At 40.4% G+C, this 27,051-nt stretch overlaps 1 protein-coding gene across 2 annotated transcripts; it reads right to left on the bottom strand.

Moving 5' to 3' along the window:
* Window positions 1-124: 124 nt before the first annotated feature.
* LOC139995268 (pancreatic lipase-related protein 2) lies at window positions 125-27,051 on the bottom strand. Of its 2 annotated transcripts, none has more exons than XM_072018585.1 (10): window positions 27,029-27,051; window positions 5,713-5,867; window positions 5,459-5,613; window positions 5,168-5,287; window positions 4,627-4,773; window positions 3,693-3,921; window positions 2,861-3,292; window positions 2,217-2,343; window positions 1,669-1,884; window positions 125-1,438 (listed from the first exon to the last, which is right to left on the bottom strand). In XM_072018585.1, exons 1-10 carry the CDS (start codon window positions 27,034-27,036, stop codon window positions 1,336-1,338), a joined length of 1,692 nt encoding a protein of 563 aa, XP_071874686.1. In that variant the 5' UTR covers window positions 27,037-27,051; the 3' UTR covers window positions 125-1,335. The 2 variants fall into 2 exon arrangements, with proteins under 2 accessions (XP_071874686.1, XP_071874687.1); XM_072018586.1 differs by lacking the exon at window positions 27,029-27,051 and adding an exon at window positions 24,080-24,378.

The following is a 27,051-nucleotide window of genomic DNA, read 5'->3' as shown; positions in this document are numbered from 1 at the left end:
GGAAATTTACCTCTCTACGAAAACGAAAAAGCCCTAAGAAAGAAAAAAGAAAAAAGAAAAAAGAAAAAAAAAAGAAAAAGAAAGGAAAAAGGAAAAGAAAAGAAGAAAAAAGATAAAAAAGAAAGAAACAGAGAAAGATTGTATTTTTCATGATAGAGCATCGTGATTTGTTAATCAGAACGGTGTCGTTATATAGCATAATAAGTTTATATTTTACACTGAGCTATATCATATACAATGATCTTTAATGTTAGAAATATTTGAACAATACGCAGTACAAGATATACATATACTCGTATCATTTACAAATGTCCGCTTATTCTGATTTGTACAATTTTTAATGAGGAAAGTGTTACCAGTAAATTATATATTTAAACGTAGTATTTAAATTATATGTATAACAGAATAGGAGAGAAATATCACAAGTGATCATCGCTATTACGTTACAACGGACGGTATTTTTGTTTATGTAAATATTGTATAGAAGTTTACGTAGATAACAGTTCGCACACGAACCAAAAAATGTTTGCGTTAGCAAGTTATCGCCATCGTCGATCATTCGTAAAATGATTACCTGCTTTTATACTAACACTAGCATTATCTAGTTATATCTATCCAATTTCATATATACAAGATGTACAAAGTAATCGATGGTAATTGATTCATGCAGCAGATGCGCGTCGGCTTTCCTTACATTATATTATTATATGTATGTATATCATTTTCATCGCAAATTCAATATTCATATTGCACCGCACTTTACAGGATAAAAAAGAAATGAAATGCGAATTCTTCCGAGGTATTTTTTGCAAAATGTTGTCAGGTTTTTTAAAATATTCTTTTTTTACGATATGTGAAAATTATTCCACTGTGGTTTCGTGTTTCGCTTTCGAAAGATAGGTATGTACTATCGTTTACGATCTTTTTTATCTGTGACTCGTGCAACTTGTTTTTTTTTTTTTTTTTTTTTTTTTAGTTGCTATACAGATATAAACAAATATATATATATATAAATATATAAATATATATATATTTGTACAGTTACAGTTGTTTTTTTTTTTTTAAATAAATTTTTTGTCGAAACGAATCTTGCCTTGTTTTCTTCTTTTTTAAATAAAAACTTGTGGACGTATTTCGAATGAAATACATCGTTTCGAAATACAGGTTTCAGTCGATCATCGTAGACTCTGCCATAATTTTCATTATTCATGCTGCTGATTCTTATCGTTAGATACGCGCTAGATTGCACTTTAACTTCTATACTTTTCACAGGAACGAGAACCGCAAACTATCACGTTGTACTCAGATACATGTTAAATTAAGTCGAAGACGTTGTCAGCAGTTGTCGACGAAAGACGCCGTGGAACCGCTGGCAATTTCTGCGTACTCCTGCCTACTTGCCGAGCAGAGCTTACTGGTGAAGTCTGTTTCCCTTTTCCTGCGCATATAATAACGTATGCAAATTTACAAAGATGTATGTATATGAAAGATAACGTTATAAACGAGCCGATACGATACAATATTATACGATTATTAAATTATTACGTATAACTTTAAACGTCGAATATCATGTACACTGTCAACGTTATGAACATCGCGTGACGCGATGTCGAGGAATACGAAAAATACCCGGCGCCTCTAACGTTGAAAGGTAATTAATTGGCTTACCCTCTTCCCGGTATTTCCATAACGTCCACCGTGACGCTGTTCACGTAGAGGCGATCGTTACACCAGAAGAAGCAGAGCGACTTCGGTTGTAACACATCCATATCGTAGGTCCATGAAAGCTCAACGCGTCGAATTTTCCCAAGTTCACCGGATGCACCGGCCGAATGAGCGACGACCATTCGGACTGTCGAGCCATGTTCCAATTTCATGTAACCGCTACGGTCGCGGGAATGAAAGAAGCAAGAAGTTGGGCAATTAAGTTCAAAGCACGTGGTCCCGTATGCGAAAGTAGCAACTTGAGACGAGAATAGCGTCGCAAGCTCCGTGCAGTGCCCTAAAATCGTCTCAAGTTTCGCTCGATACGCAGAGCGCGTGCTTTCTCGTGCTTGACAGAATCGTTAATTATCGTTTCGTGGTATCGTTTCGATAGACAACGGTGTAGGTTTATCGTAGGTTTCCTCTTTTACGAGGAATATTTAAAAAAGAAACGTTTCGAACGAGACGATGGAATTAATTTTAGTAGAATTATAGAGATACACGAAGATTACCTAGGTGTGAGATCAATGTCTCGAATAATGTCATTCTCCGCGTGAAAAGTGACTTTCAGGAAGCCTTGGACCCAACTTTCTGCACTCGGTGGCCGGGCAAGATCGATGGTGATCCTGTAGTGTCTCCCTGACAAGTAATCGAGATTCGCATGTTAATAAGTTAGAAACGAGGTTATTAATTTTCGTTAATTACATCTTTCTATTTATTATTTATCCCGTTGTTACGTAGTAACTTTGTTCCTATTTCTCGATAAAGAATCAAAAATCGTTTCGAGGTCATCAAAAAATCATTTGCATTATCCGATCGGCTGAATGGCCTGTTGCAAGTTTCTAGTGGATTCTTATGTAGGGCACAGTTAAATTAGTTTCGAGACACGTAGCAATTTTCCTCGACGATAAGCAGGGTGAAAGCAGCTTGTCGCGATTCATAATAATAAATAATTGCGCGACACCTACGCTCGGAACTGTGCGGCAGGTTCGATTCAGCGCAGAAGCGTTCCAGCAAGAATCGATAAAATTCAAACGAAGATCGATGGAATCTAAACGAATATCTAACAAATATCTAACAAAAAAAAAGAAAAAGAAAAAAAAGACAAAAAAAAAAATCGATGAAATCCAAGGGTGAAGATATTTGTAACACTCACTGCAAAAGGGATCTTCTTTGCCAGTGGCGAAGAAGAATTTCGACCCGAGCAGAGACAGAATATCCTGTCCCATGGCCTGCCTTCCAAGCAAAGCTGGACTGGTGTCCGCGTGGTAACCCATGATACCGCAACTAAGACTGTTGTTGCTCTTGCACGAGAAACATTCGCCTCTGAGGAAGCTGGCGTAACTGGAACACTCGTGGGCCACGTATTGGCACTTGGAGTTGATGCTCTCGGTGAAGAGTTTTATGGAACGGACATGATTGCAGGCAACCAGTACTCGCGACGCTTCTTCCAGACCTTCTTTGATCAGGGTTAAAGGCAAGGAAGGGGTAGTTTCGCTGAGATCCGTGCATCCTGGCTGTTCCTTGCCATTGTTCGGGTAGAAGTCCAGGTGGCCGCACGGTTGAATCATTCCATATCCGGGAAGCCCTTATCGCGCGATAAGTTGATTTATAATAGAGAACGATTACATAAAAATAAAATAGAACGATTAGAGCGTTGCTCGTGATTCGAACGAACGTGGTCCGTAAGATTTTATCTCATTCATAATAATCCTCCTTGTTCTTCGTTGGTGAGCAACTTTTATACGATGATATTATCGAATTGTCCATATATGTACTTTATCTTTCGCTAGTATTTAGGAAGTAAAAACCGCTTCCTTTTAACAAACGTGTTGTATATATGTAGTTAACTTTCAACATTGAAACAGCGAAACAAGAAACTGTGTATTAAAGATATATAGAAAGCGCTGCTTATACGAATAGCTTGTAAGATGTAAGATAAAGTGGTTTGAAAGAGCGGGATCCGCGTTAACGTATTTTTCTGTTACCTAGGAAAAAGAAGCTCTTGCCATCGGTGTGAATGACGTCGACCAACTTGGCGTCGGTGTAATCCAGCCTTACGTGACTGGGCATCCCTTGGAAATAGGGCTCTGCAGGATCCAGTCCCGTAATACGACCAACCTTTCCTCCCATCTTTTCTCCCGCATATCCCGCGGTATGTGCCCCCAAGCTGTGTCCGATCAGGTGCACATCATTTGGGTCCAGTCCATAATTTGTCTGCGTTTTAACAAACAATACTTTCATCTTTCCATTTCGTTTTCTTATCTTCCGATGCAGCGTCTTTTTTACGAGCTTCGACGTTTCAGTTTCATATTGTAATATGTATTTATTATAAATGTTCGCATCTTATAATCGCATAAACCAAATAAATAATAAGAATAATAAATGTACGATACTAATTAATTAGCATCACGTGTAAATACTTTCCGTATGTTTATACTGTTTGTATACGCGTATTTTACGTATATTACGAGTGGCCATTTGAAAGAACGATATACGCGCACCGCCGTTAAATTTGTTCGTTCAATTTCGTTCAAAGATAAATTGAGTCACGCAATATCAAATTCTCCATGATAGTTATCGACGAGTTTGTCCATCGATCAAGCTTACGTGGAAATTTAGTGGATAAAACTGAAGCAGCACAAACAGCACGTGAAAAGCAGTTTGAGGGAAAGTCCGTATACGATATTTTCAATGATAGATATAAGTAACGTACTTCTAGCTTTCTTCGTCGTTCGAGTCAAGAATTTGACGTTCCTTCGTATGCTGTGCTTTTGAGATATCCGTACCACCTATAAACGAACCTAAGCGATCTAAAAGTTTGCTTCAGAATCAGATTAAACGTCGCAATGTGCCGTAAAGTCACTTTTTCCCCTTTTCGTTTTCTTTCTTTTCTTTCCAGAGAAAGGATGTTCGTTTTACCTGCAGGTGTTTAACGAGATGAGCTATTTCGAGGCCCACCAGCCTCGTGTTGGCGGTTGCTTGAGTATAAAGTGGCAAACTTCCTCCACCCCAGTCAACTATGATGACATTGTAGTTGTCATGCTTCAATAATTCGTTTCTCATTTCCTGTGGCGACGATTCGACAACAGATTAGGGTACGAATGTAAGTAAATCAGCTAAACTAGGAATAGGAATGTAACTAATTCAGTTAAATATAATTATATAATTAAATATTAAATAAACTTTCAGCTATCGTATTAACTTTTAACTATCAAGTATATATTAATTTCGAACATTTATCGCCCCTACTACTTGATGTGCGAAAAAATTAATAAAATCCTATTTCATAATCAATTTTCAATCATAAAATACACGTTGCTCCAAACATCGATACACTCGAATATTCCTACTATACGAACAAAATAATTCCTTCGTACGAAATTAATATAAAATATATTTCCTTGATACAGAAAAATCTGGAGAAGAGTGAAAGAGCGACGCGAAGAAGCGATTCACTTACGTTGACCCAATTGCTAAGCGGAGTGTCTATGAACCCGTGTATAATGAATTTTGTTTTCCTTTTTGGATCAAAGTACGACCGTTTAATCGACTTGTCTTTCGCGGCTGACAATGTCTGGCCCTGTGAAAAGATGGAAAAAATGTTCCGTTAAACAAAAATCGGTAAAAAACGAATCGGAAAATCTTGTTAAAAAGAGTTACGAGTTAAAACGTTTAACAGCAACAGTCGTAATTAGTAGCAATTAGTCAAGTAGAAAGAATTACGATCGTAAATATGTACTGTTTTACTCACTTCGACGTTATTATCGTTCGTGTATAGAATAAATTTCGTATTGATGACTTCTCGTGGTAAAGGGAAGACATTGAGCGGTCTATGGATAAGATGATACCAGCTTCTGGTTATGTTCAGACACCCTAGCTCGTCGTAGCATCGTGTCTCGTTCTCGACTAATAAAATAAAATCACGATAATAATAAATGATATATATATAAAGCGAAACGGTTGCCTGGATCATCTTGTACATCGGGTTTGACAAAATGTAATTACACGGCAACCAAGGAATGTTGACGTCGATTCGATCGCTACGTGCCCACTGCCAAGGGTCCAGGATTCCAGCGGAACAGATAACAGGAGTCAATGCGACGAGTAGCAGAATCGACGCTTCTCCGCCCTCGGTGACTCCTTGCTTCTTCCTCCTCATCCTGCAGCAGAAACGGAACGATCGATTTAGAACTCGTATCGTTTTGTAGGAGACGCAGCTGCGAACGCTGTCTTCGACGAGGATTAATTAATTAACGTCTGGCAAATGAAAAGAGACAGGAACCGAGAGAGAGAGAGAACCTTTTCATTGAGAAAACTCGGCTTGAAGCGCCTTAAAAATGCTAGACCGTTTGCGAAGATTAAACGGGGTTTTTTCGTGCATAGATTGGATCAACGTTGCAGACGACTATAACCAGTTTGATGTTTCGAATTATTAGATATCTCGTTATACTTTGTATTTTCCATGTTTCAAGGAACGTACGGTATTTTAGAATATAAACTGTAACAAAGTATCGTAATTTATGTCGTTGTTTCGACTCAAATTGTACCAAGTCATCGTTTCGAAAGGATTATGTCCCCCTAAATTTCTCTACGATTTCTTCGGCACGATTCTCTATTCATATGTATTATCGTCGTATTTTCTCGAAATCATTTGATTCATCGATCACAATTAATCGATCGACACCGCTTTCGTTTCTGTTCGACTCTTCGTTTCTCCATCGCTTTTACTTTTATTTTCGTTTAACTAGAGCATCCGTGCCAAGGAATCTCATTTGCCAGAAAAGAACGAGCCGAACGAACGAACGCGTAAGTAGAAACGTTCGCGAACCGTAAGTAGAATCGGCGAGATACGATCAGACGCTTCGCTCGATCCATCCACGATAGTCTCGAGGTATCGCGTAGTTGTGAAATACGATAAAACAATAGGGTACCGCAAAAGGAAGCTCCGGATGAAACGTAACAGTAGCCTGGCAGCTTGCATTACGACGAATAAGGTTCTCGTGGAATTCACGATCCACTCTATCGAATGACCCACCGAGTGGTGTCGTTTTCGCGTCGCGTCGAGAACCATAGCGACAGAACTGGACAGAGAAATTTAGAAAACATTCCGAAACTCGAGATCTTGGAATCGTAAGAAGACGATCTGTAAAAATGGTAATTCTCGCGTCGAAATGAGAAACCGTGATTAATTTGAACTCTGTTCCCTCCGTCCTTACGCAGTATGCGTTCGTGGATATATGTAAATCTTATCTTCAACGTACAGATCAGTGCAACCAGTACGATCGATATAAACGAACGCGAGCTCTTTGCGAAAACATAAAACTGCGCCTAAAATATAAAAGATTACAGAGTAAAGAAGCAAGAGCGGGCACGATGTTGCATAATTGTGGTGACGATGCCATCGTGATGATGGCGCGGAGCCCCGCAAAAATCGCTAGATGTAACAACAGCGCAAGTAGAATGTTTACCCGGTCCCGTTACGTAAAATCCAGTTCAATTTCCGATGACCGGGGAATCGCCCTTTCGAAAATGCTTTCGATACCGCTGCCTGTTATGGAAAGCCTGTCCCATGGATCGAGGTATGGAGGTTGGCTTTCGGCCGCCGGATGGACCAAACAGGCTGGCCAAAAACTGGTCGCTCGCATTTCACCACGACTTTGAGTATTAAATAATTATTATTTCGAAAGCGAGAGTGTAACCGCGGCGCCAGCGTCTCCAGTGATTCCCAACTATCGACTATCATGGTTTTGCGACCGTCGAAACGAATCGGGGCGATCGATCATCGTAAAAATTGAAACGCGGAGGAAAGTTGATCGAGAAGAGCAGACTTATCTGGAAATCTGTCGTTATCCCGATTCGTTTGATCACATTAGCCAAGTTTCGACCGATCTAACCAATCTAGCCAATCTAGCTAAAGCTAAATACGTATTAGAGTGTTAAGCTATATATCGTATTATTAGTTAGTTGGTATCAGTTGGTCAAAGCATATAACACCAAGTTGTATTAAATTATATCGTGTCGTAGGAAACTGTAGAGCACGTGGAACTTACGTCGGAAGCTGATGACGCGAACAATACGGAAGGGTCCACGGCTGTCGCGCGAATAAACTATTCGACGATATAAATCAACCATTCGATCGATCGATCGCTATATTTACACTTTGCCACTCGAGTTCGAAGCACCAGGGATAGTCCGTGAAGATGTCACGCGTTGGTTGAAAATACTTACAATTTAGATCGACGATTTAAAGCCCTGAGAAGATAGAAAGCCATGAGAGCCACTGTACGTATCTTCCACTCTTCCTAATCGTCTGAAATTCGAACAGGCCTTTTTTTATACCACTTTCAACACACCCGCGTATATGAAACAGAACCCGCGCATTCGATAGGTAGAAATTTATAAAATACGCTTCTACCGGTTGATAGATAGCGCGAACGATGCCATAACTTCTCTTCGAAGCTTTCTAATTACGTTCCCTGCCGTATGCTCAGCCGGATGTTACTGCAGAAAGCGAACGACTTTTAACGAACTTCGAGCGTCGTTTAGAGATCGTGCAAGTTCTCTTTGCGCGGCCTGATTTCCGAGGAAAAATTAGGTCGATGAAAATCTCGGTGAAAACCGTTCTAACGCTCCTACTTACGACTTCTCGGAGATTCGTTTTGTGACGGTCGATGGAATTTTAACGTCGCCACTCGTCCCAACATTTTATTTTACATTTTATAACGCATCATATAACAGTATATTATGTTGATCGCGAACGGAAATACTAAGAAATACGCGTTCAAAGTTCGTAGACTTTTCGTTTCCTTTTTTTAAAAACGATCGCGTCTATGATTACCAATGTCAGCGAAGAAGGTGAACGTTTGTCGATCGTATCGCTAAAATTCCATTTCTTTTGAACGATATAAATCCAAATTCCCTAAAACGAACGCGGCGAAATCAACGAGACCATCGGAAACCTATCGAGTTTGGCTGGACCGAATCCTCGAAGAAAATACGGAGCAGGCGAAAGTAATCGTGTCGATAGACAGAACTGTTCGCATCGATCGTGCAAGAAGGAAACGAGTCAACGATATTTACACAAGTATTTAGAGGAAACTGCGTGAATGGCACGAATGAGAACCACCGGCTGTCTACATATCTGCGCAAACACGAAGAGAGGAACACGGTTGTGACCTAGATTCGACGTCCTTCCCTCCGGCAATGCTGTACCACTTCCTGCACACGCCTCTCTCTTCCCTTCCGAATCGGCGAGGTGCCATTTTTTCGTCCGTTTGTTTCCTTCGACCGGGCTTTTCTCTTTCTCGTTTCCGTCGAGGACGAAGAACGCGTCGCCGTAAGAAAGTCGTCTAAACGGCACGACGTAGGGCAGCTAATGCCACTTTATCCCGTCCGACCGATCGTTTCGTACAATAGCATATACAATACAATAGCATAAATATATAACAACAGGTAACAAAATTTCGCAAAGTTTCGTACAACACGGGCGATACGTTGCTGACATTTACATTTAGTGACACGTGTTTCGATATTTCCGTCAGCCACCGTGTATATGCACAATGAAACTTTCTTCTTGCCATTTTGAAACGTTGACAGATTTAACGTTTCGTCCGTGACCGATCCTGCAACCTTATTTCTACCGAAATCGTTATTACATACTCGTATATAATTGTCACTTATCCGAATAGTAATCGCTTACCGTGATGGGATCTGTTGCAATTACACGATGTCGTTAGTGTCGCAAGGCAACGTGGTAATTTTCTTACTATCTTCTAAAGTACGAGGGAAAAGATGGAAAAGTAATAATTTTCCGATAATTGTAACTCTTTTCAACCATCGTACACGCCTAGAAGCTCGGAAGAATTAGTTTTCTTTGCGATTACGTCGGTATTAACGGAGAAATAAAAAAAATTTTAAATATTTACAGGCGATATTTACCACGATCTTTAGATTTGGTGGAATTTAGCTATTAATTTCGAGGAACGATCTCCTGTAATCTCCTATCTGATCGCTTTTTAATGCGGAAAGTCGCCGTTGCATCACCGGGGATAATAATACGATACCATGCGCGGATCGTAATCTCTTAAACGCAACGTAAAAAAAGTTGTTCGCCGGTCGAATTACAGGCTTGCGGCCGAGTAAAGTCGTACGAGACGTCAGAATGGGTCGTATCGAGGATACGCATTTTTCTTTGCTGAAAAAACGCGGACAAGGTTTCGGCTCGTAGCTCGTAAACGAGCACCGAACGAACAATCGACTCTTCGAATAATCCAGGTTCCCCGAGCAGGAAAAGTTTTGCGAAAGTGGCACGGCCTTTTTTCCTTTTTTCTTTTTCGACAACTCGTGCTACATCCGAGCGATACTCTATACGTTTCCCATACGTTCAACAAGTTCGCATCGATTAAATTGTATCGTTGCCGTAACTAATTACACAGGAAGAATAACGGCGCGCGTGGTGGCGGAAGTAAAGCGTATTTACGCTTAGAGGACGATCGCTTCTTTTCCTTATAGCGACGCTTTTCGAACTTGTACCTGTCCGTAAATAATTCATATAGAATACGATGTAAATCGCTCGTAAATAGATGTAAATGGACAATAGAATTTCCTAAAACTGAATTATATCGTTAAGTGGGAAATAAGAACCGTAATTCTATCGCGGTTACTCTCATCGACTATATAAATTTCGATTAGTATTGTTCGATGATTGTTCGGTTTATCGTTAGATACAAAGTAACGATCGTTTTCGTTGCAAGCGAGCGTGCGTGGCCGCACAAGTGAAAGTAATTTACTTGTTCTGTCACTTTTACGCGCAAGCTCTCGCAAATCGCAAATTGCTTCAAATGTTTCCACGAGGATGCGCAATTAATGTTAAGAGGTAGCAGGGTAATTGAAATTCTTCGATGGTGTAATTTCACGTGGTATCTTGCACCGTACAGCGAATCGGTATTTACTACTAGTTTGAAAAGCAGTGAAAGTGGCCATCGCACGCACAATGGATTCCTCGTTTCCCTTCGATCGAGGTAAACAAACGGCTGCGATCAAGCCCAACTCCGATCGATGACTCTATTCCACGTATAACGTTTCACGGCCTGTACAGCTTCGAACAACGTGTTTTTCGCTTCCCTCCATTTATTTTACAACAAAAAATACGAACCAAACGATACGGATAATTATTATAAAGATCGACCGTTTTTATCAGCTTTGCGACCGAAACAAGTAAGACCTCCCCATACCTTTTCGTACGTAATTGAAAATTGCATCGAGTGGCGTATAGAAAAACGGTGTAGATAGTACGATTCGAAAAGAACGAAGCTTGAAACAGCACGTCCACCGAGACAAGGATTTTGCCGATCGTCGCGTTTCGATATCCCTCTCGTTTGAAATTCGCTTTTTCCAATAACGTACGCTTTATCGAGATATTTTCGTAGATCGGTTAAAAAGAGACAGCCTGTATACTTCGAGAAACAGTACGTTTATTAGTTATACTTCTCTCGATATTAGATATTCAAATGCTTCCATTACACGGTAAAGGATTAAAGCAATTATCACGTATTTACGCCATTACGATTGTTAACTATTTTTATACGAGAAATACCCGTGTAATCGCTAATTTATCCTTGACGTTTTCCACGTTTGGACGCGTAAAGCGACGGTCGATTGTCTTCGAAACGTATTCGCGATACGCGAGTCATCGCAGTCTCGTTTTACGCAAAGATGGAAAAATCGTTACGACGTCAGAGTCGAGGAGCGTGCCGGTGAAATTTATTCTTTGGTCTGCGAATTTCATGCCACGCGTGTTACGTAATCGCGCGTAACAAACACAGGAGAACGGAAGAGACAAGAGGGAAGAGAGAAGGCTCGATTACGTTATAGTCGTAAATAAAAATCAAGGGTATTTCTCTAACAGCGGTACGATGCGTTAAATCACGAGGACGATTCGGCGGTTCCACGCGCGTTTCTCTTCTCTTTCGGATAGTCAAGATCTTTTATTTCGTTGCCTTTTTATTTTTTTTTTTTTTTTTTTATGCAAATCGATCTCCATCGAGGACGACCAAACAAACAGGCATCGGTTTTGATTGCTTCTGGTATGGTTTGCCAGCAAGATCCAGTCGTTTCTCGTATAATTATCGACGAGTCGAGGGATTTTCCCGATAACGGAATAACGACAGCAAGAGAGATACGATCAACGACGATAATAAACATAACTCAAGGTTTGTAAAAAGATGATTTTAAAGATGATAGCATCGGCCGCGAAATTCCTACGACATTGCTATATTCCTACATTGTTTTGATGTTTCGCCAAGCCTATGCTTGTCTCCGCAAGAATGGTCCGAACCTTTGAAAAAACTTCACCATCCAGAGGTCAAACGACAACGCGCGATAAATCGTTTTTTCGTCTCTCAAGTTCACGTGCACCGAGTTGACACACTAATGACAGTTTGTCACGTTTCACGGTTTTAATTGGAACGATCCAGCCTACACCGAGGAAGAAGGTGGTGAGAGGGATAGCTGCTAGCGATGGCCACGAGTACCGGCAACAAGTGGAACGAGTCTCGGACGGTCGTTGCTCGCAACAACGTTCTATTCTGTTATTAAATATATTATATAAAAGCGCAAGAAACAAGACTCGATCTGCCGCGAACGTTCTACTTCGATTCGCTCGGATCGATTTAGACTTAGTTGGAAACTGCCAGATAGAAGACAGAGTACGGACAACTCGACGGAATTCTGTAAAGCAAACGTTGAATATTAGACGCGATTCGTATTTCTAAATACATTTCGTATTTATAAGTACAACGTTTATCCGATCGCTCGAGGCAGGAAGCGGACGGACGAGGCCCAAGTTCAACTTTCCCGACGATTTCACGTCCGCTTACTCAGCGATTATATTGGACACGCATCGTTGTAATCTCGTGGAATTCGATGACCTTGCAACGATAAGGAACAAAAGTATTTAGGGTTTTACAGGACATGGAGGGTGTAGCGCGATTAGTAGCGATTTCGTCACTTTTCACGAACAGTAGTCGCGCAAAGCGTTATCTCGACAGAGCTGTCGCACGAAGCGTTACGTTAACGGAGATCCGCGGTGTCGTCGCTTGCTTCGAAACGTACCTACGAAGCCTCGCGTCGACTCCGTCTGAACGCGTCGCTCTACGCTTTCCACTTACTTTCGCACGGAGAATCACGATTTTCAGTACGTCCGCTACGTTCGTAAAACGTTTGTTACTCGTTTCGGTATGTAGATACACTGTTTGTAACCCTCGAGCATGGACACGCGTTTATGACTCACCCGGTATTATACAACTCGATTTGTCACGAAGATTGTCCACGACATTAATCGACCGTGTTGGTTATCCGGTAAATGTCAAGGTGATTGCCATCGTTCCTTCGACGAAGCTACGTATTCCTACGGATGCCGATTCCTCGGGATAATTGGTCATTTCGTCGAGGCAAGGTGCGTCTCTCGTACGGTTACGATATATTGGAATCAATCGGCTGGTTATATATATGATATAACGAAACATATATGTATCGTGTACTAAATTTCCCTGGGAAAATTCTTTAGGAAAATTTAGTAAACGAATGATATAACGAAACAGGGTAAAAGTAGCAACCGCGGTAAAAAAATAAGTGAAAAGTAATTAGTCGATAAAATATTAATTACGCTTGAGAATAAAATTTGTAACACGTATTACAAATCAACTTGCGTAACGAAATTACTCTCGAGTGGTCGTAAATGCGTTTATTACAATAAGTATAATAACATTCGCTGGAAACCACGAGAACGGCAATGTCGGAGCTGTTGGGAACGAAGGAAAGGCAAGAAAACATTAGCAGGTGGGCGAATTCGACTTTATGGAGCGTTTCACCGCGGCAAATGCGTTTCAACGATAAACCACAATAAGGCATATTTGGCCAGAAAACGTGTTTCTCGATAAATCAGCCGAGTTCGTGCAACTTTCAAAAATTTGTATTTCACTCTGTATTCGGTTTTACTACCTTGCCTCGCCTCGCGTTGCGCTACGTATCTCGTATTTTTTAACATTAATTAATTTGCTTCTAATCGATTAAAGTCGTTTCTTCGAAGAATTATCGTTTTCGCGCAGCCTTACGCTTACTTTAGATACTTTGATAGTTTCTGCTCTTTCTAGATATATTTACGAAACATTAGATTTTGCTGTAATCGATAATAACGATCGATCCAGTTTATTTTAACGCAGAATAGCCGTTTTGTTTCTTTCCTTCGTTTCTTTTTCCGTTCTTTTTTTTTTTTTTGTTTTTTTCATTTCTCTTTAAGGGAAACGCGTAAGGTTTCGAACGAAATGCTTTATATAATATAATCAATCTATTTGCGTAGCACGTTTTGCGCGTAAACACGTAGCAAAATGAGTTTCTGGTGCAGGTATGTTTACAATAGCGTGCATCGTTTACCACCGCTGGATCGATAGCTTTCCAAACATACGGCCTTTACACTGACCTACATTTCGGACGTAACGGTGGTCGCTGGTTGGCGCACAACAAAACCATGTGCTCGTTACCATCGACTGTGTAACCCTATCCATGCAATGGCGTTTCGCATGCTCTTTCACATACTTTAGATAAAACACGTTTTATGAGAATGCACGGCGATAAGAGCGACAAGTGCCAACCGAGTTCCGTTCGCAAACTTCCATATTGCATTACGAATTTTTACAAATCCGTAGTCTAGTTGCAAGATTCGAAGAAGAATTTGAAAACGCGTACAGTAAGATGATGTTTCGTAATAGCGCAGTGGAACTGGCTTCCTGAAAGAACAAAACCCGCGACCATATCGCAACACCGAAGAGAAAGAGAAAGTGGATTTTGTCACGTATGTAGCTTACACGCGAGTAGCTGATTTTCAGAATTTACGTTAAGGGCTTAAATCCTTGAAAAGAAAAAAAAAAAAAAAAAAAAAGAGGAAAGGTTTTACATCCTTGCACTTTAAACTTCACCTTTTGATATTTAGCTGGCAAGATCTCGACATTCCGTCGCTTGGAATTAATCTTCTAAAAATATCGAAAGGAAGGGACGCGCGAACGCGATGGTCGAAAGAAATAAAAATCAAATTACTAAATATTAAACGAACTTTGCTATTTTAATCGACAGAGACGTTTCTTACGCTACTAGTCGTAATACAACTATTTTTTCTGCACTTTGTATCGTGACACGAGTGTAAATTTTGGTCAAGACACCTTGTCGAGATCTCTTCGATAAATCAAACTGTATTTGCTTAGATTCTCCGGATTTCTGGGACGTTATTACGTAAGTTGGTCGATAACTAGTCATTGTCATTGAAACCCGATTCCGACGTAAATTCAAAAGCTCGAACAACGATAGACCCGAAGGAGATAGAAAAAATATACGGATTTTTTCGTTCGTTTCGCAACGTATGGCTTCGACGGCAAAGAGGTTCGTTGCAAGAAAAGTGAAAGTGGCGAGTCTCTGATTAAACGCCTCTATTAATCAAAATTAGCGAGTTCCTCGAAGCAATTAAAGATTGTTCGGAAAATCGATCGCAATACGCAATAAATTAGTTGCGCCGCGGATGGAGATTTTCATCGATTTTTATAGGATCGAAAATGGTCCCAGTTGGAATGTTCGGTCGGTAGAAGGAGGAGAATTTTTGTGTTTTGCGTAGAATGCTTTGTAGATTTCTGAAAGTTGTCTGCAGGAATCTTGCGTCGATAGTTTAATTTATGTGGCAAAGTGAAATGCGATTAGCGATAGCACGAGTTTAGTTTGTATTCATTCACGAAAGTCGCTCGAATAGTTTGCATTGGATAAAAGTTTCGTTGTTTTAATTTTTGAAATATTCGAATATTTTATGTCGGCAAGATTTGGCCATTTTGCCAAAATTTGTACATATTACGTAAGGCGTTCCGACTCGTCGAATGAAACACGGCAGGCTTATTAAAGGACGTCTTCCATCCTTGATATTTCCGTGGCGAATAATCGCATACCGAATACCACGTTGCTCCGCTGACTTTGCAGTTTCTCTCTCTCTCTCTCTCTCTCTCTCTATCTCTCTGTCCTTCTCCAGGATCGTGATTACTTTCTAGTTCAAGGGATCATCGAGATACGGCGTAGATGCGACGACGATCTCTAGCCGCTGGAACACGATGAACTTGTGAGTTACGATTGAAATTCAGCGGTCGTGCAACGAGTTTCCACTTTCCTTTTCGTTTATCGTTCGGTTCGATGGCAAGGACGTTTAATGGGAAATTGAAAAAGCAACTGGTCAATTTTTTGGCGCTACGAGAAATCTCACTCGAGCAAGATGCACCTATGAGTTACGATCGAAATCCAACGGTCGTGCAACGAGTTTCCACTTTCTTTTTCGTTTACGACTCGATTTGATCGTGAGAATATTTTACGAAGCGTCGAAAAGCGTTGGTCCATATTTCTTGAACATTGTTCGTTCGATTAGCCGATCGTTCATTATTTTGAAAATTGAAATCCTACGGAGGGGAATTACGGAAGAGCACGAAGAAATAAATCTAGAGAGATTTCACGGACGGTTTATTCCGAAGAGGCTCGTTCTCGATAGCAAATCCCTCTCGGTGATAACTAAATAATTTATATCTAGTAGCTATACATTTTTTTATAGATATCGATCGAGTTTACGTAAAATTAATTTGCAAGCAGCACGCAACGCGTCAGAGAACAAACGCGTCGTAAAGAGGCGAACGATTCGATTCTCTTAGAAAAAGACCATCTCTCGCAAGATGTATCCTCGGATAACGTTTCGAGAAAATGATCCAACCGAATCGCGTGATGGCAGAGCGCAACGATCCATACGGATGCGGGTGAAACCTTCGCGTAACGTACTTCCCGAATCCTTTCTTTCGATTTATTTTCCGCACATTCTTCCCATACGTTTCTTTGCCTTACGCGTCGCATTCGTCATTTTGACGAAAACAGCAAGTCGATCGATCATCGTAACACGATTCACGTATCTCGTGATGGCACGTAGTTGTCGGAATTTCGATCGTGCTTGCAAGAGTGCGTTGCGCGTTGCGTTTTGCGTCACAAGCAGCCGTATATCGAATGCTTGCTGCGATAAACAACGTGTATCTCGGCAAGAAGATTTTCAAATATCTCGAAGGCAGGCAAAAGTTCCGTTCCATTCTAATCTCGCGTTAAAGCACCGTCTATTCGAGATATCGTCGGAAATTATCTGAAAATGCTACGTACGATATACTCTACTCGCGGCGTAATTGCCCATTAATAAATCGCGTCTTTCGTTTTCTTCGTCGAGATAGGAATGCCACTTAACTCGATGTGATCGAACGAAAGCCTGGAACAGCTAGGTCACTGCTCCCTTCCAATCCATCGATATATCCTTCGTTTTGAAAGAAAAGAAATTAAGGCGAACCTGTGCAACCGTTACGGTCTCTCCGATTTCGATGCTACTCGAACGTGTCGCAAAGCTCGACGTTTATCAACGTATTTCTGCTTTGCGAGTAAGTACAGTATTTATCGAAATCTTTAAACTCTACGAACGATACGTTATTCTATGATTTTGTTATACGTTTTTTCTAATTTACGAACGCTGACAAACCTTTGCGTATTATCGAAATTTCCTGTTAATCGAGGCCAGGTTCTCCAAATAATCGTCGTATTGTCATAACAACGTACGCGTTAGTCGTCGATCGTCGGTCGTGTATGTCTTTATATGTAGAAAACGAATAATTAATTATTATTATTATTATTATTATTACTGTCGTCGATCGTCGGTCGTGTATGTCTTTATATGTAGAAAACGAATAATTAATTATTATTATTATTATTATTACTGTCGTCGTTGTTGTTACTGGTACAAGGAAATATAGACGTTTTTCTTACAGCCTCGTATACACCCGGTTACCTCGTAAGCATCTCGTAAGCTTTGCTCAATGTTCGTTCATATATCGTGCTGTAAACACAAAAGATAAGAGTTACGTTATACCCTCCTTATACGTCCGCGTTAAGCCGGCGATCGATACGAACTCGCGCGCCGTTACGGACGCACAATCGTAGACAGAATTCACTGTAGCGGTAACGACAGCTTTTTCCCGATATCTCGGAAACTATGGCAGATCGACGGTTGCACGTCGATCGCGCCACGTTTCAACATCGTCGTATTCTGTCGCTTCGTTCCAATCAACGAATCACTTTTATCCTTGTTCGGTCGTAGGATTTTAGGAAAGTTGAAATGTCGGTTAATCGAGTATACAACTAAACAGGCGATATAACCGAACAGAAGGGGGGACCTCTGTTATTCAAGAACAACGTTCGCTATTGAAATCCATCGAGAGATCAAGTATTTTTAAAAGTATTTGAAAAGCTTGTCTCGAGATATCGGGATATCGAGCGTTACAGCCTTCCAAGTAGGAAACGCCAAAGACTGAAAACGAAACAGAGAAATCAGGAAACTGACTCGCGGAGAAATATTCGTCGGACGTTGCGAAAGAAACGTAAGGATTGTAAAAAGAGTAAATCGTGTAGTCGTTTCGGACGTGTAAAATCGGAAACTAGCCTCTTCCTGGCGAAAATTACTCGATGGTTAAACCCGTTAACTCGCGCTCCGACCGCGGAAAACACAGAACGTAATTCGGCGATCGTTGCTGTTCGTCGGCGCTAAAGGACGCAAAACAGATGCAATTCACGCGATCACGAAGAAATCTGCTCGTTCGATTTCGATTCCACCAGTCACTCACGGCTCGTTTCCTAGTTCCACGGAGATCGTAAACGTTTCTTTTTAACTTTGTCCGCTCGTTACTTTCGTTTTGAGTTTTTTTCTGAAAGTATCATTCTCTCGGGCTCGGCAACCGATTTTCAAATATCGTATTTTGACGCTGAAATCGTCGTATATTCTATAGGCAAATGTTCGCTTCCTTATCGCTATTAATTATTATTATCGAGTATCGTAAAAATATCGATCGTATATTTATAGAAAAGATTTCAACGTTGAAAGAAATCTATCTATATTACGTTCTAAGAGTAAATAAACTTGAATAACGGTTAGCAGTTTTTTTAATTACACGCCAATTAACTTAATAATTTCGCAACGTTTTTTTTTTACCAAACTCTTCCGCCTCGATACGAACGGTTATTCCTTGAATTTCTGTACCTTAACGGTTAATTATCGTTGAAGACGAGACTCGCTCCTCGCTTTTCGATCTTTTGTTTTATCGCGTAATTAATCTTTCTAGTTTTAAGCCGAACGTAGATATCGTCGGAAAACTACTAACAAAGCCGATATCGCGTTTTCTTCGTTCCAAATCTTACTTCAGGTTCTATCATCCTTTTATCTACCGAATTGTCCTTACGATAATCGAACATCGTAATTACACGATCCTGTGGTACGCGTCAGGACACAACGAAACAAGATGAACGCTGTATCCGTTTCAGATCTTTCAGAATCCATGAACATAGACGCACGCAAAGAAGCAAAGTGTTACACGCTCGTACAACCGTACGAGTTTCGTCAGGAGCTATCGACAAAGAGATGGGATAAAGTTGAAATTGAACGAAAATCGTGAGAAAATTTTCGAAAAATGCAGAAAAACGTTCGAACGACAAAAAGGAGAACGATCGTCGGCGTGCTTCTCTTCGATCGCGTAAAATAAATACGTATATTGTTCGTCGACGATTTAGAGTGGCCGGACGAAGAGCCTAGAATCTAGAATCCTTTGATACACACGCCTACGTGGACGTAGGCATGTCTCTGGAGAAAGTATGAAACACTTGCTAGTGTAACCCGTAAGCCTGGCTTTAGAGAGGCCTGCCGCTCTTTCCTCGCTAGCATTGGAAAATTCGTGCTGATTTATTTCTGCGATAGCTTCGCTTTTTCTAAATGTCGCCACCCTTCCACCAGCTTCGACGTGATTTTCTTATGTTTGTAAAATGGATATACAGTTGGTTGTTAAACATTCCATTTCTAACGATTTATATTTCGTTAAATTCTAGGCAGTTTATATATCGATGTTCGAATATTAAAAAGTAGGGGTACACACGCCTAAGTGTTAAACTATCTAACGAAAATGGTATACACGAATGTTACAAAATGTGAAATAACCTACATCGGTAATACCTGTAAAGAGAATTGGTTGTAACGTTAGAAAATTCGCGTATGTAAATGTTAAAAAGTAAGAAATTTGCGTACATAATGCGTAAATGTTAAATTTACGTACGACTCGTAACGATGACAAGCTTAAACTTTGAGCGATATATAAATATTTCTTCCGCAGCTTTGTATCGTCGTGAAAAACTGACGGTAATCCAAGTAGATTCAAAGGAAAAATCGTTGATTAAGAATTACGTCGGTATTACATTACACTTACTCATTGGCATTTGACGTTCGATATTGACATAAACAGATCATCCAATGGTGCGATTTTATTACTTCTACCCTCAACGAGGTTGTGGCATCATTTGGCGGACGTCTTGAAAACTTTCGAAGAGACAGCTTTTTATAGAATTCGGAGCGATGTAAAAGCGATACGTAAACGTGGAGGAGAGGGGCAGTAAGCTTACAATTTGCTAACAAAATCTGATTCTCGTGATACGCAACAACGGTTACATTACCCATCTACTTAGCGAACAACGTATTAAACGTATCGCAACCTTCTCGAAAATGTGGAGAAAAACGAAAGCTACTGCTATCGTATAATCTATTTTCATTTATAATAATATAATTTCGGTAATTATAACTTAAGTTAGTGACAAACTCGTTATATACTAATGACGATGACTTTGTATTACGTTATATTACCATTCAATGTAATTAAACGTAGCTTTATTTACATTCGAGTGACATAAATGTAAACGAGTTCACATTTGTTACTATACCAGAGACGTTTCACGGCATTTAGAGTCGCCTTCGAGATTTCTATCGTAGCGTATATGGTATGGAGATTTATTATATTATACGATATATGTGTCTAAGCAAAAACCCGCGCTAACAAAACAACATAAAGGATTAACATTCGCGGGAGAACGCGTCCACTGGAAGGAGGAATAGAAACGTGCTTCGTTTATCGACGAAAAGAAATTTAATTGAGATGGTCTGAAAGGTGGGTGCATTTTCGTTCTATCATCGTGACTTACGAAAAGAAGGAATGGCGAAGAAAGATGGACGAATGGATAGCGGGGACGTGACGATCCGGGAGGAAAACAGGTAGAAAGGGAGGAGAATCGATTCAAGTTTTGGAAACGTCTTGTACGAAAGAAAACACTTTGCCTTTGCCATGACCGGCACGCTACCCACGTTCGAGTATAGTCGAAAATTGTATTTCGAAGATAAATGATATAACGTAAATTTATAGGTGTAATTTGTCCGAGAATACGTAAGCAACGATTTACGTTTCGATACGCGTTAACTTCCAACATCGCTGGTCCAATTATATTTAACCAACGTGTCGGCGGAAAGATACGCTTTGATAGTTTAAAAGAATTGAAAGACAAATTACGTATTCCGCGATGCGAGCAGAGTATCCGAGGAAGGGGTATAGAGGAAGAGATCGATGATAGCCAAATTTGCGAGTATTCCAATTATCTTAAGTACCGTTATTTGCCGTTAAAGTATTACCTCGCTTTTTTATTTATCGTTTATTCGCTTTTACACGGTGTTTTTTTCGACACGCGTTAAAAGAGTCTCGGGCACCTGCGACTTGGAAATTAGAAATCGATAATAACGAAGAGCGTTAGGTGGGAGCGAATGGTACGCGAAAGAATGACTATGAGCGAGCGAGCGTACGCAAGTGAGATACGCGAGTAATATTAAACGTCGAACGAACGAATTATGACTATAATCGAAATTGATAAAAAGAGGGAGATAATAACGAGAAAGGATACGAAGAAATACGACTAGCTGATAACCTGGCGCGTCGTTTCGCTGTACGTAATACCGATCTCGTACGTTCTGCGCGACTTCGAAGGATACGATAAAAGGATGTAACGAGGAATTAAAGAGAATCGCTCGTAGAAAACTTCCAGGAACAAGGAAAGTCGGATACTTTACGACACGGTGGAAATTCGTGAAAAAGAGAAGTAGAAAGAGAAAACCCGATGTTTCGTTCGTATCAGATAGATGGTACAGACAAATTTTTCTCTGCAGAGATGACGTTAAACGTACGCCATCGTGCTCATCCGTACATCGTCTTCTAGCGTTATTAATAGCTATTTAGAACGGGGAATTCTCGTATAGCGGTACACGTAGTCACGTTTGAACATATCGATACCGTTGCAAGTTGTTTATTACGCGCTTCGAAATATCCTGTTGGCCAACGTTGCCGAAAACTACGCCAGAAACCACGACATCACGCTGCGAACGCCATTTAAACTCTCGTTTGATAGCGTGCCACGAATTCGAATCGTCACGAATGGAAACAGCGAACGTGATTCGAATGGACGAATAATTTTGATGCTGTTTTATCCAACGATCCGGCGTTGGTTGGATCCGATCGAACGATACAGTTATCAAGGTCAGTTACCGGCGAGATCGATGCAAGAACATGCGATTCGTGATTTTGTAACGTTGCTCGATGCACCGTGGACGAGATTCAAACGTATAACAAGATGCAACCTATAATATAATAGGGTTAATGTATGCGAGGGGAAATTTTCTCCATCTTCGTTTTATTCCTTGTACATATATCGAAGCTGCATTTAGCTGAACTTGTCGAGAATCGAGGAGTTTGTATAATCGCGGTTCGAATACCTGAATCGAATCTAATTTCATGTGACGTAATGCTACGTAATTTAGATTAATTCGTTATCGCCGAGTAACAGATCAATCTAAGATTAATTCGTATCAATAGGCGTGTAACGGTCAAAGTTGCGAAGCAACGAGGCAAGATACGAAGAAGAAGAAGAAGATAGAAAAGCACTAAACGAACTAACAACAAAAGGAAACACAATACGGGTTTACTAATTTTCGCTGATAACGTGCAAAATAAATTAAGCTGATCGAAACGAGGAATTCTAATTTTTTAGTATCTTCGAAATAAAAGACTCACACTTTTTCTACAGAGATACGTCGGATCTAAGGAAGATTAAAATTTCTAATTTCTCTTACGAAAATAGACGCTCGTTCGAATTGTTCGAATTGTATAAAAATCGTAGAGGAAAGCATTAATCGGCCGATCGTCGTGCATTCATCGTGACTGTTGCTTTCACCTTTATACACTCGGTATTTCGCCAGCTGTACTGTTACTTCGTCCTCTAAACCATCCATTAAATCCTTCGTTCACCGCGAACCTGATGCGGAAACCTGCTACCGCTGTTCGATGCTCGCGATCTTGCGGCCCTGACACTCGCGCTCTCCACTCTGCTATATGGTTACTATAATTATAGTTAACAACGACCGTTATTATATCTGACGCCGTTAAACAGATTCGAAACGCAGTTATAACATTTACACCAGTTATACATGTTTATACAACGACCGTTTTCATCCTCGTTAATAGAATTTATAGTATAAGTGATATAAACACCAGTAAGACACGACGAATATCGAATAGCCGAATATATTATAGAGGTTCCTAGCGTTGGGTAGTTAGTAGCGACGGAATACCGTTGTACATTTTACATTTTAATATACCTTCGATTATCCTACCGTCGTTCTGTTATTCGTATTATCCTACTATATTCACAGTCTACTTACAACCTTCTTTCCAAGCACCATTAAATTCAGAAATGCTTTCGCCGTAGAAGTACGCTGAATTTGTTATCTTACTAGCGAATCCGAATATTCCAAAGAAATTTGCAAGAAATTGCAAACTCAATTTCTTTCTTTCAATTTCCTTTATTTATCGATTTGTGGACTTAACTCGACGCACGAATTCCTTATATTTTCAATATGTTGCCTTCGGAGCCGCGATGGATTGCCATATACGTTTACCAAAACGTTTAACCTTTGCGAAATATGGTATCGCGTTTGTCAACTTCTTTTCCGACGATATTAGCCAGGCCATTCGTATCGTCAACAATTTCGTAGTTTAGGAAAATCTTATCTCTATCGTTGTATAGAAATCTGTTGAAATCGATCTCGTTGCGAACAAAAAGATTACGTATTTCGACCAGCCATCGTGTTAATCGGTGTAATCGTCTTCTTTAACGGGATCGTTGCTACGTTTCACGAATTAGCTGATTCTCGAATTCGCAGACAGACCTGTTCCTTTCGCTAGTTTCATAGCCTCCGATTTAGACACAAAGTTCTTCTAAACCGGTTAAAACGTTTTCTTCGGCTGGACTATTTCGTCGTCGATCGTTGATTTTCCGATACTAATTTTGTCCAGAGCTCGTATTTAAAACGGTACTGAGCGATTATTCCGGCAAATATTATGGGAAAAACGGTTCTACTCACATTTTTCAAGTCCGTCTATCATGTCACAGGCTCACGTGTCTCTCGGTCTCATCGTGACGATGACTACTACCGCGGTCCAATGTCAGCCGGAAAGTGTTCGGTCGGTGTGGTAATTCACATGACAGCCTACCGTGGTATACCGAGGGCAAACTGTTGGCGAGCTTCCGTTTCCCGTGCAACGAACACGTCGATTCTCGACCGACCAAAGACACGAGAGAAATCGATATCGACCGAATTCTATCGAAAGGATGCGACGCGGTGAGAGGCCGACTCTCGACTGAACTCGGCGAGCGTGCAGCCTTGCAACTTCAACGTTCCGAAATCTCCAGTCCACCACCTGGTTCTTCTCCTGCCAATGGTGGGGCTACTACTCTTCGGAATAATTGGCTGGTATTCCTCGATCTTGCTTGCAATTCGTTTTAAAGAGAATTGGTGGCGTGGTTCGATCTTGTTTATCAGTTTCTTTCAACCAAATACGGTACATTTACACGCAACGGAGGAGCGTGGCAACGATAATGGACAGATTTCTTTTCTTCTTCTTTATTCGCTGGAACAGTCCTTTTGTACGTTGGATCGAGCTACTTCGAGAAAGGGATAGGGGAAGATCGGTTTGGTAAATGACGCGTAAAAGAAATTTTGAGAAGATCGAAATTTCTAGGAGTGGCGATGAAAGTGGCAAAGGTCAGCCCCTATAATCTTTTTATCCGATTTTGTAGCAAATATATGTTTATCGCTGACTGTAGATAACCCGAAACGTCAAATGTCTCAAGAACGAAGCTTTCGGAAAGTAAACGTTTCGGACGAAAGTTTTAAGATCTTAAACGTTCTATCGGAGGTTTGCCCTGTTCTCAGTCGGGTAGCGTTGGAGCTGAAAATCGTGCGAATGGTCGCTGATACGTTTGCTTCGGCGAGTCAGGCAGTCGTACACAGGGCTAGTCGCAGCTTCGGTTCTACGAGTTACCGAATCACGAGTTACAGTATCGAACAAACGTAATCGCAAATTCTACGATGAAACGATTTCGTAATGGTTAAATTTGTTCGCGAATATTCTATAACGGAACGCGATCTTGATAAAGGATTAAAGAAATTAAAATGTCCGTTTCTTATTATATATCGTATTAAGCTTCGACGGTCCGAGGCTTCGTGCTTGCGTCCACTCGATCCACCATCGTAGTAGCGTTATTGGCGGTTCGGTCGAAGCCATATTTCCGTCTTTTTCTTACTTACTTTATTCTTTATGCGGCAAATTCGACGACCTTGATCGCGAAGATATCCTACTTCCTCTTCCCGTTCAACGATCAGAAAACACATTGTTAGTCGTTCCATCGGCGCACGATGTTACATAGTCGGAATATTAGCAATTCGCTCGAAGCGATTGTAACGTAACGTGTCCTAGCAACTGGTGTTCCGTGTTTGCAAATCTGTATAATACTAAACAGCTTTATTAGCGTGAATTCTTGTCATGCTGTCGATCGAGTCGACGAAATAGATACCTGTACACGGTGTGCCGTAGAAAAACGCCAAAACTATCGTACGTATAGGCGAATATATTTTATCAGCGGAGAATTATATTTTAGGTAAAAATATGCTACAGCGGAAGAATCAGACTAGATAAGGAAGAAAGTAGGATCTTATATTTGCGCGATAAGCGAAGAATCGGGCCTGAAAATTCGATTTTTGCACGGCGGGGGGGGGGGTTACTATACGAAATACCGCGTGACAGAAATATAACAAAAATATAATAAAATTGATGGTCCTGGACGAGAAAAGAGGGCTATAATTTTTTCATTTTTACTATCGAGAGAAATATCTCTTTTTCGATATTTTTACTTTACCGTGTTACCATTTCGTTATGGCTATTTTCATGGCTGCAGTTTCTCTCGAAGCAAGCAGCGCGTTTAACGACAAACGTTTTCCGATCGTAAAAGCGAAAGAATTCGATGGTGCAACAGAGAAATTCCCGAGAAATTACTTAAATAGTGGTCTTTCGTTCTATTAACGCTAGCGTTAGGCTTTACGATAACGAAACGTTGTTTCTCTTCGTGGCGAAACATAACCACGTGTAACAGTTTGAAACAGTTTAAATTTTACTTTAAAATTAGCTTTTTATTTCGCATATTTTCACACATACCGCCATCTTAGAAATGTTGACAATCGCATATATTATATATCTACTCTCTGTTTAGTATACGAAAGAAAATGTATAATATCTGATTAAAGGTAGCAAGAAATCTGATGTACCCGAGCCTCTAATTTCTTCGAAGCAAAGTCAGCGTATAGACAGAAGGCTGGGTCGAGGGCAGACGATAAACAATACGCAGGCAACGTTGGCTTCAGGGTTTTCAGTCATAGGGTAACACTGCTAGCGTGCGGATCTGGACTAGCTCAATTATATTCCCACTTGTATTTACACTTTGGTATTTAAAATATATTTTCTATCTTGCAATTTATCCACGCGTTCCTTTGTTCGCATACATCTAACAACCTCGATGGAAACAAAGATAAAAAGGATAAAAGGATTTTAAATGACGAGCGATTCTAGCTAATTCGTTAATTTAGTTAGTTTAGATTCGGCGATCGACGAACGAATTACGAGAAATCGTAATTATTTAAAAAGAAATCGTGCCTTCTTCGTATTTCCTAAATCATATTTTTCATATTTTCTTCGGACCTGAGGTATTTTATATCGTTCGAGTATGTTATATCGTTTATATCGCAAGCACGATGGGTCCTTTTAACAGCTACGACAAACACTTTGGAGTAAAAAAAAAAAAAAACGTCGCTCGGGCCAATGAGAGACGTTCTTTTACGTAATCAGACAGACTTGGCGCGTAAACTAGAAATCGCGAAGCGGCGAGGTAATTGAATCGAATTGAATTGAATAAAACCGCGCGCGGAGCACCGACTTTCTCTACCGATCACGTAATAAGTCCGAAATATTATACCTACGCGCGCATATGTCCAAGTTATGT

Source organism: Bombus fervidus, chromosome 15, assembly GCF_041682495.2.
Source record: "Bombus fervidus isolate BK054 chromosome 15, iyBomFerv1, whole genome shotgun sequence".
NCBI classification, from domain to species: Eukaryota; Metazoa; Arthropoda; class Insecta; order Hymenoptera; family Apidae; genus Bombus; species Bombus fervidus.
The sequence above is the reverse complement of the archived record's forward strand: the minus strand, read 5'-3'. Positions and strand labels throughout refer to the sequence as shown.